The sequence below is a fragment of the Natrix helvetica genome (assembly GCF_964273705.1).
Source record: "Natrix helvetica genome assembly, chromosome: 1".
Classification (NCBI taxonomy): domain Eukaryota; kingdom Metazoa; phylum Chordata; class Lepidosauria; order Squamata; family Natricidae; genus Natrix; species Natrix helvetica.
The window spans coordinates 137,143,166-137,156,246 of record NC_138548.1 but is presented as its reverse complement, the minus strand read 5'-3'; the positions used below and the strand labels follow the sequence as shown (position 1 = coordinate 137,156,246).

Here is a 13,081-nt window from a genome sequence, read left to right as displayed (position 1 = left end):
AAGATGAGATCAAGTTGTGAAAATTTCTGAGTCATCCTAGCCAATGCTAGGGACAAACATTATACAAGTGCAATTGTACAACTGGCTCCTTGCACCCCTCCTGAAATCACTCATCAGAATGCTCAGGAAAAAATGTAAACAAGACGTCTTTGACTTTCTGAAAAAAAACATTACATTCTCTCTGAGGTTAACAAACTCCATTTGCTATTTTATCCCACAGATAATAGCAGACGATAGCATTGAGCAATCTTGCCTGGGCTTTGTAGCTTAATAGAGTCAGTTCCTTGGATGGAAGTTGAAAAAATATATTGGAAGACAGCAATGGCAAATCACTCCCCTACTGTTGCCAGGAAACTACATGAATATTTTCTGAACGTCACCAGTCCCGAAGCTTGACCCAGACCAGAAGAGTTTTAAAATTACATTTAACCCATTTTATTGTGAGAAGTAGAAGCATTGCTGCGGACCACTGAAAAATAAGTTTGGAAAACCACTTTTTTTTAAAAGCAGTTTCTCCTCCTTTCATCATCTGTGGGGAAGCAGCTAATAATTATACCACAGAGAGATTTCACAGAATATGAAAACGACCAACATTTTAAAGAAAAGGCATTTGGCCATGTAATGGTATAGGACTATACCAGTGGTGGGATTCAGCCACTTTGCACCACTTTGGGAGAAACGGTTGTTAACTTTCTGAGCAATTTGGCAAAGTGGTTGTTGGAAGAAATCGTTAAGGCAGAGAACCGGTTGTTAAATTACTTAAATTCACTGACTATAACTAAATTGGGGAAGGGAAAGGGAGGAGAGGGGAGGGAGGGGAAGGGAATGGATGGGAGGAGAGGGAAGAGGAATCTGTCAAGGGCAGCATCCAGGGGGAACCAAGATAACTATTATTGATGTGGAACCTTCACTTGGAATGGATGGAAATCCTTCCATTTTACAGTGTTAGACGAGAATTTAAAAATTGATAATGCTTCTAGCACACTACAATGATCAAAAGTCTGCTGTGAGAGGTCTCCTTGGTGATGGCCTTGATATTATGGGCTACACTGTTTCCAGAGTCTTCCTCCCATTCTGAAAAGCATGGACAATGTTTTTTTTCTAGTGGACGGTCATCTACTAATTCAATTATGGCTGGGTAGCCATTTGAAACATTTTAATTTTATTTTGGAAACCACCCGCCTATATAAATGAGCAAAGTAATCTTTTTTTAAAAAGTAATAAAACTTGTTCAACATTTGAAAAATCCTGGGGGTAGCATTATGCTTGGCTCGGACGAAAGGTTGGATAACTGCTCTACCTGAGATTCAAGCTAACACTGGATTTGAGAGTCCTCTGATCTGCTAACTTTCTATCCCTTGCTACTGAATCTTGGGAAGTTAACAAAAATATTTCCTGGTTAGAGAACTGGAGTAAGATAGAATTTAGGGGCTTAAAGCCTTGAATAGTGATACATGGGGGTTGTTACCTCTCTCCCTTTCAATCCAGTGAGGTCCTGCCAATGGGGGTCCTTTCAGAAGCTGCAAAGAAAACCAAGCCCCTGGTTCTGATTATCAGAGTCATGCTGTTCTTCCAAACAATATCCATTATTTTCCATTATTTGATTCCTTACTGTTTTGAGAAACTCTCTGTTCTGGCATGACACCAGCGGTAAGTCTCCCGCCCCACTTCCTGATGCTGAAGAGTTAAATTTTGCATGACAAAAGTGTTTGAAATAAACGGTAGAATTGGTGAATTCACATGAGTGTGTGCACATGTGTCACTTTGCAAGAAAGCTGATCTGTGGTATTGTTAATGCCTTATGCCTTCAATTTATTTTTGGAGAGCGAATTGTACTTAATTAGCTTAAAGCCAATTCCATGTTTTCCTTTTCCACTTTTTAAAAAGCTTTTATTTTGATGTGTTGCATTTGCCTCAGCCCCATCTGGAAGCTTTTTGCAAGAAGTTTGTTGGTACTTTAACTGCTTGTGCAGCTTTATTACATTATCTGCGTATTAGCATTGAAAGAATTCATCTGGGTTTAATTAGAGCTAAGTTGAATGATGTGGCAGTTAAACTAAGTTAATGGTTCAAGGACATACCATTCTAATAGTAGGTTTAGCAACTTTCTTGCTCTACTTTTTCATTAATTAACAACACATGTTCCATCACACACACAAAAATTGCCTTCAAAAATGATAGCATGGCGTCATGTCATTGCAGTGTTCTTCCACTGAAGGTCTTTGAAAGAAGTGGGAATTTATTGGAAGATACATTTTTTTAAAAAAAAAGTTTTCCTTAAGTCAGTTCCTGGTGACAACATGAACATTTTTATTCATCAGCTTGTATACTGCCTCAATCACAAAGTATTTACAGCCACGAAGCTTCCTTGGCAACACTGCAAAAATTGTTTGCCAATGCCATTTTCCAGATTTTTTAAAAAAAACTTTCTCAAATCTTCAATCTTGGGATTTTCTAGTCTTCTATCCAGCTGCTAACTGCATCTGAATTGCTTTAGCACTTTCAAGGTTATGTAATTCACTGCGACTCTCTCCCCATTTCGAGTTAAGATTCTGGTTCGAAGTGTACATTGGTGAAATTTATCATTTTAGCAATTGCCTTGGAAATCAGCATATTGATTGAATGGCTGGATTAAGCAGCCCTAATCATGACCACTCATGCCCTGGTCACTTCCCAGTTCGACTATTGCAATCTGTTCTATATGGGGCTGTCCTTCAAGATATCTAGAAACTTCAACTGGAGCAAATGCAGGGGCACAAGCAGTTATGTGGGTTTCTGGTAGAGCACACATTACACCCCTGTTGCGTAAGCAGCATTGGCTACCTGTTTGTTTCCAAGTTCAATTCAAGACGCTGGTATTGACCTTTCAAGATGGCATGGGATCTTTCCCTGATTTCATCTGCCTGTCACATCAGATTTCCAAGAATGGATACATTGCAGGTTCCTACATCTAGGGAGCTACATTTGGTTGGCCTTATGGGAAGGGCCTATTCTGCTGGGGCGCCCGAATTATGGAATCTTCCCCCTCCCTGCAGAAAATCTGCTTAAATTTCTAGGAATTGAAAACAACCTGATGGCACATATTCAATCCATCAATCGACATCCCTGTGGGGTGGGGATGTGGATTCTTATTTTATGAGGAATTATATTTGTGGGCTTGATTACCATGGTCCATTAGAGAACTGACTGGTTCCCTGATTTCTCAGTCCCATTAGCCCAAATGGCCTCATTGTCAACCATCAATACCAAGGGCCAACTCAATCTTCCAGCTGTTTTACACAAATGTATCCAGAAACTTTATAGCCAAGGGGAAATGTTACCATGGAGCAGGCTCTACAGCTGGAATATATATTTCTACCTGCAGATCATTAGAAAGAGTGCAGCTGGGACAACAGCAAGGAGTTTCTGATGTGTCTAAGCTCAATCTTTTCTCTCCATAAAGTTAGAAATGTATTCAAAGGAAACATTCCGTCCACAATGATTGAGAGAGTCTGATAAGACTGGTGGCTGACTGTGCTTATATTAAAATGATTGTGCTAATAGCAGATTTAAATATTACATAGAATAAATATGATTGAATATGACAGAGGATACATTTTAGTTAACTGTATTGTAAGGTTGCATGAAAACTTTGATCTCATATTATTTTAACCCATGGTTATCTAAAGGGGAGCAGAAGAAGATTCTCCCCCCCTCCCCCCAGTTTTCAATACCGTGTTTCCCTGAAAATAAGACCAGTTTGAGAAGTTGGAATTATACACTACAATACAATAGCAGAGTTTGAAAGGACCTTGGAGGTCTTCTAGTCCAACCCCCTGCCTAGGCAGGAAACCCTATACCGTTTCAGACAGATGGCTATCCAACATCTTCTTAAAGACTTCCAGTGTTGGGGCAGTCACAACTTCTGGAGGCAAGCTGTTCCACTGATTAATTGTTCTAACTGTCAGGAAATTTCCCCTCAGTTCTAAGTTGCTTCTCTCTTTGATTAGTTTCCACCCATTGCTTCTTGTTCTACCCTCAGGTGCCTTGGAGAATAGTTTGACTCCCTCCTCTTTGTGGCAACCCCTGAGATATTGGAACACTGCTATCATGTCTCCCCTAGTCCTTCTTTCTATTAAACTAGACATACCCAGTTCCTGCAACCGTTCTTCACATGTTTTAGCCTCCAGTCCCCTAATCATCTTTGTTGCTCTTCCCTGCACTCTTTCTAGAGTCTCCACATCTTTTCTACATCGTGGTGACCAAAACTGAATGCAGTATTCCAAGTGTGGCCTTACTAAGGCATTATAAAGTGGTATTAACCTTTCATGTGATCTTGATTCTATCTCTCTGTTAATGCAGCCTAGAACTGTGTTGCTTTTTTGGCAGCTGCTGCACACTGCTGGCTCATATTTAAATGGTTGTCCACTAGGACTCCAAGATCCCTTTCACAGTTACTACTGCCTTTCACAGTTACTACTGTTGAGCAAGGTACCACATATACTGTGCATTTCATTTTTGTTGCCTAAATGTAGAACCTTACTCTGTTCACCATTGAATTTCATTTTGTTAGATAGTGCCCAATGTTCAGGTTTGTCAAGATCCTTCTGTATCTTTAGCCTATCTTCTGGAGTGTTGGCTATTCCTGCCAGCTTGGTGTCATCTGCAAATTTGATGAGTTCCCCATTTATTCCCTCATCCAAATCATTGATGAAGATGTTGAAGAGTACTGGGCCTAAAACAGAACCTTGGGGTACTCCACTGCATACTTCCCTCCATGTAGATGCAGTTCCATTGAGGACTACACATTGAGTGCTGTTGGTCAGCCAGTTACGAATCTATCTGGTGGTGATGCTGTCTAACCCACAATCTTCTACTTTATCTAGTAGTAGGTTATGGTCTACCTTATCATTAATTGATAATTGAATTAATTGATTGAATTTGCAATAAGTTTTTTTTTACAGTACAACTTGTTTCCCTGCACACAACAGCAGGCAAGAACCGGCCACACCGATTCCCCTTCATAGCTGTGCAGAGAGAGCCCACACTGGCCACTGCTCAGAGCTCTGGCACTAGTCCCCCTCCCCTCAGTCCCAGGTCGACAGAGCTAGGGCTGGCAAGAGTGTGACGCGAGAGGTGCATCGCTGGACCTGCTGCTCTTTTTGCGGCCGCCACTAAGAGAAGGGGTGCAGTAGCTAGGGTTTGCAGGTGTGGCCTCTGCGATGCCGTTCCATGTGGATGGCAGGTTCATATGGGATGCATGCGGCATGTTCCCACTCCCTCCCCCCCCCCGAGGAAATGGCAGGGACTGGTTGTGCAGGTGCTTCAAAGGCCATATTTTAGGAAAAGGGCTTATTTTAGCGCATGCACTTAAAGGCCCAATTGGGCTTATTATCCAGAGAGGTCTTCATTTTGGGGAAACACGGTATACACTTGAGTGTTCTTAATATAGATGTTGAAAGTATGGATGCTTATTGCAAATTTCCTGGCTATTTTTTGCCTCAACCCCACACCAGTATAGCTTCTTCAGGCATTTGTTCTACACTGGCTTTCTGTTGAACATCTGTGATCATTTGCACTAATCAGATTTTTTCTGGAAATAATTGTACCCCTATTCCACGGGCTATAAATAAGTCTGAAATGAAATTCAGTTAAGGGTGTTATGAATTTCAATTGTTTTAGTTCAAATACCTGCACTCACTGGTCTCTTCTGCGCTGTGTTCCAGAGCAGATTAAACACAGAGAGAAAGAATGGCCCAGAATTGCCTCAAAGAAAAATCAAATGTTCCTACAAATTTGAAATACCTGCCCAGATCCATTGCATCTCTGAATGATGACTTCTCAAACAGGGCAGGAGGGGTAGCTATCAAGGGAGATGGAAGGCAGACATTGTGTTAAAGCCACCAGTAACAAGTGATGGTTTGTTCCAGGGGTGGGTTCCTGCCAGTTCTAATCTCTTCTATAGAAGAGGTTCCACAAATCTACAGTGCCATTTAGAACGGGTTCCAGCTCCCTCCCCCCTCCCGTCTGCACATCATCAAGATGATGAGCAAGAGGAGGAATTCTGGGAGTTGAAGTCCACAAGTCTTAAAGCTGTCAAGTTGGAACACCCCTGGGTTTTTTTCTAAAGGGTTAAGATCTTGTAACTTGACAGCTTTAAGACTTGTGTGCTTCAAATGAGTTTCTGAGCCAACATTTTGGTTGCTAAGCAAGAGCATTGTTAAGTGGGTTTCACCACATTTTACAAGTTGGTCACGCCCACCCAGTCACATGACTGCCAAGCCACCCCCCCCACTCAGTCACATGGCTGGCAAACCACTCCCCCCAGTCACATGGCTGGCAAGCCACTCCCACAAAGCAGGCCACACCTACAGAAGAGGTTCTAAAAAAAATTTGAAACCCACCACTGGTTTGTTGACTAAGACACAATGTCCAGGAGGCTCTCTGCAAATGCTAACCTGTAGGTCAGGTGGCTGCTTTTATTTCTGTTTGGTGTGTTGAATGAGTTTAACTGCTGTGTGTACTGTGTGAAGAAAAGGTTGGTTCTGCTTGGCTGAAATTGAATAGCATGTTGGTTTCTTTGATGAGGAAGAAAATAACTGGACCAAAACCAAAGCAATAAATGTGTTTTCCTCAGGGGCTAATTGAACAGATCCTGGCCAAGATATTGTGTTGCCTGAGACCAAGCAACCATCTGTGCCCTTCCCTGCCTCTTCTGTCATCGTCACCTGCACTGACCTCTCTTGAAGGGCTATCCCATGGAAAGTACATGGTAATAATTTTGCCTTCAAGTTACTCTGGCATGTGTTACCTCTGGCCTCTATGGAAAAACACAACTGGATTATCAGATGACGTTGATAACAGCCCCTTCTTGCCACAAATGTTGGGCAACCATCCAGCATTGACCCTGGATTAGGAAATTCCCCAGATTACAAACTTTTTCCTTAAGGGTGAGCCTATTGAGAAAAGGCATTCCATCAAACCCTTCAATCCAGGCCCCATAACCAGCAGTGGCTCCATCTGGTCTGAACTTAGCTTTGGCTTATTCGCTTATATTCAGCCCTATTTAGCCATGGAAAGGCTCTTGGAAAGCCCAAACTTGAATTCATAGGAAAAAAGAAATAGAGCTAAGTGTCATCAGCATATTGGTGGCAATTGCCACCTTCTTAATAGAACCCAGAGATGAAAAGGGCATCACCAGGCAATAACTCCATCCTTCCACTTCTTCAGTGGGTTAAAATGCAGTTAAAATTATTTAAATCTACCAAGAGAACCAAAAGTAACAACGATGTTTCACTTTTCTTGTCTGTCTCGCAGTACAGCCAATATGATCTCTGACCAAATCCAAATCTGAATCCAGAGCGAGAAATAATTTAAAAAAATCTCTTTTCTCGAAAAATGTTTACAGGATTGCTTTGAAAGCTGCTGTTCCTAGTGTGAGAGCTTAAAAAAAGCATTTTTACAATTGGTTGGCATTCTAAATAAATTTTTCTGTGATTGTTGGATCAGAAAATTGGGTATACAAGTAGAAAAAGTTCTGGATAAATGCACATGGGTGAAGTAATTTGATGGTTGTTTCGTTTGCTGTTATATTGTTGTTGTTGTGTAAATGTCACAATCTATTCAACTGGATAATGATGCCAAGGATTCAGGTCCAGGCCAAGAAATTAATATTGGAAATCTCTCCACAAAATGTATACCGGTACTCTTCCAACTAAAGATGTCTTGTGCAAAATTAGTGGTATCAAGTCCAATAGAGTTTAAAACGTCTGAAATTTGGTGAATCTTTTTGGTGATGTAGCATGAGTTTCAGTGACCACCAATATGAAAAGTTATTTTTTCCTCAACCTTACTCTTTTGACTTTAATTTGTAAATCATAATATTTTGTTACTTTCTCCAGTTGTTTTCCAGTAATTCAGCTGCCTTCCAGTATTGTCACATCAATGGATCACACATTCTTCCTTTCTATAATAATAGTATCTAGTTATTACATTCTGACTCGGCCAGTCAATATGAATTTTGAAATTCTACAAAACGTTGATCGCTTTTTGTAAAAACCTTTTCAGATGCACGCTTCCAATAGTTTTAGGTTTTGCAAACAATAAAGCCAAATTTGGTACAAAAAATTCCAATGGACAATTCTTGCAATCCTACCACAGCATTGTAAATTGCCTGTTTGCATGATACAGCTACCAATGAGCTAATCTACAGAATTCTTGCTGTTGTTGATGCTTTCTTGAGTTTTCGCCAAAAATAATTTCAAGATGGTTATATGAGAGTCTCCATTTTATCTCTCAAACAATTCATGAAGTAGGCTGAGGTGAGAGTGAGGGACAGGCCCAGGGCTACCCAGGATGCTTCCATGACTACAGATGGATTAGAATCTGAAACTCTGAATCTTATTCCAGTTCTTTAACCACTATATTACACTGGATCTCCATATTATATGTTTGGTACATTATAGATCTAATATGAAGGGAAAATGCTGGATGCTGGATTTTAAAGGGGTCGAGTTGAGTTTCATCCAAGTGGGAAGAATTCAAGATCAAGGGGAATAATTCAGATCAGAAGCAGATTCAGCTATGAATATGTAAATAAATCAAGGTTTCTTCTTTCCTGCAATAGTGAGACCTCATATTAGGTCTGTTAGGTTCCTCTGACAGAATTGATATATTAGATCTAAAGTATAATTTTAATTGACAGTAGGTTTCCAAAGTTACTCTCTGGGGAAAATTATACCTACTCATGTTTCTCCCTGAAAGAATTTGATAGACGGTAAAGTGAGAAGCCACTCAGTCCTAAGGCTGTCCATTCAGTTTACATTGTTTCATTAAAATGAAATGATTGTAAGTCTTCCAAAGCTTAACACAGATCCAGATGTAAATTTGCGAACTTGGATAAACACACACACACATATACACATACAAATGTGGAGAGAGAAATTAAATGCAAAGTTGTGAAAATTTAGTTTCTGCTGCCTGTTTCTGCACAATTTATGGTTGCAAATACATGTAGGATGTTCCAGAAGCTTTGGTTCCTCCAGAGAGCCTAAAGTTATTGACCAGTTATTAATTTTAACACTGGAAAATGAACTCAGCCAAGATTTAAAAAGCTCTAAAAATTCCTTACTGGTCTTACTGACCATATTTTTTCCGGAACATTGAAAAAGAGCCAAAAAAAGGACTGACTTTCCTAGATCTTATCCTATTAACAGAAGAAAAAAAATCTAGTTGAAAAAAGTAAAAACTATGGGAATCTAAAGAGCAGAATGCTGCAAACCATAGTATTCCCTGTGACAATTTATGGAAGCAACAGTTGGACTTTGAACAAGCAGGATAGTAAGAATATTTGAATCTTGGTGGTGAAAAGACCGAGAATACCATAGTCTTGGTTCATCAAGAAAACAAACCAATGGACCATCAAAGAAATCAATCCAGAGTTCTCACTGGAGGCACAAATGACCAGGTTCAAATCATTCCATTTCAGTGTACTTATGCAAAATTCCAACTCTATGGACAGGCTCTAATTCTGGAAAAAGTGAAAGGAAGAGAATAACCATACTAGGCTGATGAGCAATCTCTTGGAAGTCCTGAAAGAACAAGTTACGGATAGATTATCATGGAGAAATTCCATCTATATGATGGTGATGAGTGTGGATTTAATTCCACATCTGGGTCTGACCTAGACCGAGAACGGTCCAGGTAATCTGTTTCTTCCAGGGCCTTCTGTTATTGCAGGCCCATCACCTTCTCAATGATGTTTCCTTTAAAAAAAGGAAAATTGGGAACCAACTGATAGTTATCTAAAATTTCCAGTTGCACACTAGCTTCTCCTGGATGCACAACTACCTGATTCAAGGTAGGAAGTACTACCCCCTCATTCACCCTCTCACTCAAGGACACCTTTGTCATTGCTCTGACTCAGCCTCTAATTCAGGGGTGTCCAAACTTGGGAACTTTAAGACTTGTGGACTTCAACTCCCAGAATTCCCCAGCCAGCATGGCTGGCTGGGGAATTCTGGGAGTTGAAGTCCACAAGTCTTAAAGTTCCCAAGTTTGGACACCCCTGCTCTAATTATTTTCCTGGAGGTGTTCATGAACCAGGAAGGGAAGGACTCTAGACTGCAGGTAGTGGGACTGAGGCCTTGGAGAATCCTGTCCCCTTTCTCAGGACCAGCAGGCTTCAACTCATCCTTCATAATATTGCAAAATGAAGACTCTGCCATCTCTACTGGATCTGCACAGCTAGATCCAGGATATATCAAATATTAAGCGGGAGGGTTCTCTGCTTACTCTAGAATCAAGACAAATGCAGCCTTATTCCCAGGTAAGCGGATATGCACTATGGCAGTCCAAGTAATAAATATTAGTGGTAATTAACACAATTCAGGGCTCCATAAAGCTCAAGTTTACTATAGTTTCCTCTCATACTTTGATTTAGGACCAAGATTTTACTGAGGCATGAAAAAAAACCAGACTAGTGAACAAAGCAAATCCTTAAGAAAGTGGGAGGAGTATTCATGTACTAAAGAAATAAAAACCAAGAAGCATTTGACCCCTGGTCTGCTCTCAAGCTTGTTGGTACTAGCAGAAACATTCCCACTGACTTTTTAAAAATTAAATCCAAAGAAATATTTCAAGATAAACATCAGAAAGAAAACACTTGTACCCAGACACACGTTTAAGCAGTTACCATTAAATGAAAACAGTTTATATAACCTTCAAGCTCTTCCAAATTGATATTTACACGGCAAGTGGTGAAAAGAGTTAAAATTTTACAGCATCAATCCCAAATTATCCCTTACAAAGAACTTATTTGTGTGATTTAAAAAAAAAAACATTTTTAAAGCATTTGAACTATGAGATATAGAAGTCACTAAAAATTCCCAAATCATGGAAATAAATTCTGTCCTTAGTAACATAAAAGGAAAGAATCTTATTTTGGGTTGCTGCACTGAACTAGTGCCAGGATAGACACAGTCTCTTACTTCCATTTTCTGTCTGTCAGTATTCTAAATGTAGTGGTAACAAATACAAAGCATTTCTGTACAATAAAGGGTTTTGGGGAGTTGTTAGGAACTTTTAGGCTGTGTCCTTATTGGGTCTCTCAATACCCTAAGCAATAAAAGAGGAAATAAAGGAGAGGTCCTTACTGGGAACAGAAATCGTAGAGCATGTACGGAATCATTTTTTTCTTTTGCATTTGTATAATTTAGGACAAGGCAACCTGCTACCCTCCAGATGTCTTGGACCAGTCACTATCAGGCCCAGTCAGCATGGGTCAATGCCAGCAAGATTAGGAGAAGTGTAATATAAAATGTCTTCAAAAGCACCAAGTTGCCTGGCATTAAATATTTTTTGATTTGTTGCAACCCACACTCATAACACTATTAAAATCATATCTATTTTGGCCTCTATTTAAGGTTTAGCTTTCTTTAGATGAGAGAGCACTTGGGACTTGTGGTAGCCAGTATTTATTTCATTTACAGCTATATAAACTAAGCACATTGGAAGTGAACATGCACCTCCTCAGCAAGCACCAGAACTGTCAGCCCTGCCTAGAATTCATAATATATTTAGGAATGACTGAACGGTCCCCTGCCCACTCTCCATATCTGCTATGTTATAAATATGGTCTCCGTATCTGCTACGTTATAAATATGGTCTGGCTTTGCGGTTAGCCAATAGGTATGCAGGTAAGTGGGGTTGAACCAAATCCAATATTTGGGAAATAATATCTCTATAATTAGAAAATGACCAGAAGGATCATATTTAGAATTGAGATGAAATCTATAGCATTTTAAAGTATGGGAAGGAACCTTGACTCGGATATCATCCTTATATATATCAGTCTTGGGAGGTAAGGAAAAGAATTAGACAGATTACAGTCAGGACTGTGTTCTGCAGTTTTTCACCCCTGCAGTGATGGTGCAGAAGTTAAATATGTTTATAGATTCACCTTTTGTGGTGAGTACAAGGTGGCTTACCCATAGGTCTTCTCACACAAACAACCCTGTGAATTATCCCTAAAGGTGCTTTTTCAGGAGGTAACTGGACTTCATTTTTTCTTTGAAGGCGTTTCACTTCTCATCCAAGAAGCTTCTTCAGCTCTAACAGGATAGTGGGGAATGGAAAGATTCGCCACCATCCGGTCAGAGCTGAAGATGCTTCTTGGATGAGAAGTGAAACATATTCAAAGGGGAAAAAAACAAGGAAGTCCAGTTGCCTCCTGAAAAAGCACCTTTAGGACCTTTAGGACAACCATGACCTGGATGACTGAGAATTTCTACAGACCTTTAACCCCGTGAAGTAGATTCTGCTGAGAAAAAGTGATAGCTCCAGAGTCATCACATAAGCTCCATGGCTGAATAAGAACTTAAAACATTCAGCTTCGTAATCCTACAAAGACAAGCGCAGCATCTGGAAGGAAATTTCACTGCCCACAGTTCAGTGGTGGGATTCAACATATTTTGCTACCGGTTCTGTGGGCATGGCTTGGTGCGCATGGCTTGGTGGGCATGGCAGGAGAAGGATACTGCACAATCCCCATTCCCTCCCGATTAGCTGGGACTCGGGAGGCAGAGAATAGATGGGGGAAGGGCCAGTCAGAGGTTCTATTTACCGGTTCTCCGAACTACTCAAAATGTCTGCTACCAGTTCTCCAGAACTAGTCAGAACCTGCTAAATACCACCTCTGGGGTGTGTGTGTGTGTGTGTGTGTGTGTGTGTGTGTGTGTGTGTGTGTGTATCAGAAATCAATCCATCCCATCCCATCTGCAAAGATTGCTAACCGCCATGTTACTGGTATGGGTAGAGCCAGATACAAACTCTGGGAGTTAGTGGAGCATGGGGGGGAACTGGCATGCTGTGGTCCATGGAGTCATGAAGAATTGCACATGACTGAACAACAACACACCAAATGATGTGTTATAGAACCTGATTTTTTTCAAGTGGAAATCCTGTCGTGGCGACTTAAGCTGCCTAGAGTTTCTTTTCTCTGCAGAAGATATGAATCTGTGCAAATGGGTGGGAAAGGATTGCAAAGAGCAACATAAATAGATCTAGCCTTATCTTTGGAACAATAAATATGGCAGAAACGTTA

The 13,081-nt window shown here is 40.4% G+C and overlaps 1 protein-coding gene across 3 annotated transcripts in view; it reads right to left on the bottom strand.

The window, feature by feature from the left end:
- The window catches only part of LOC309383934 (TGF-beta receptor type-2-like), a 50,004-nt gene that overhangs the window by 24,560 nt on the left and 12,363 nt on the right, over positions 1-13,081 (bottom strand). Inside the window, exon 1 of one of the 3 annotated variants that reach the window (XM_081937004.1) lies at positions 1,613-1,679. The exons of 1 other annotated variant lie outside the window; for it this stretch is intronic. In XM_081937004.1, the coding sequence (XP_081793130.1) occupies positions 1,613-1,640 (28 nt within the window). In that variant the 5' untranslated portion in view covers positions 1,641-1,679. One more of the 3 variants, XM_081937005.1, reaches the window with a different exon arrangement.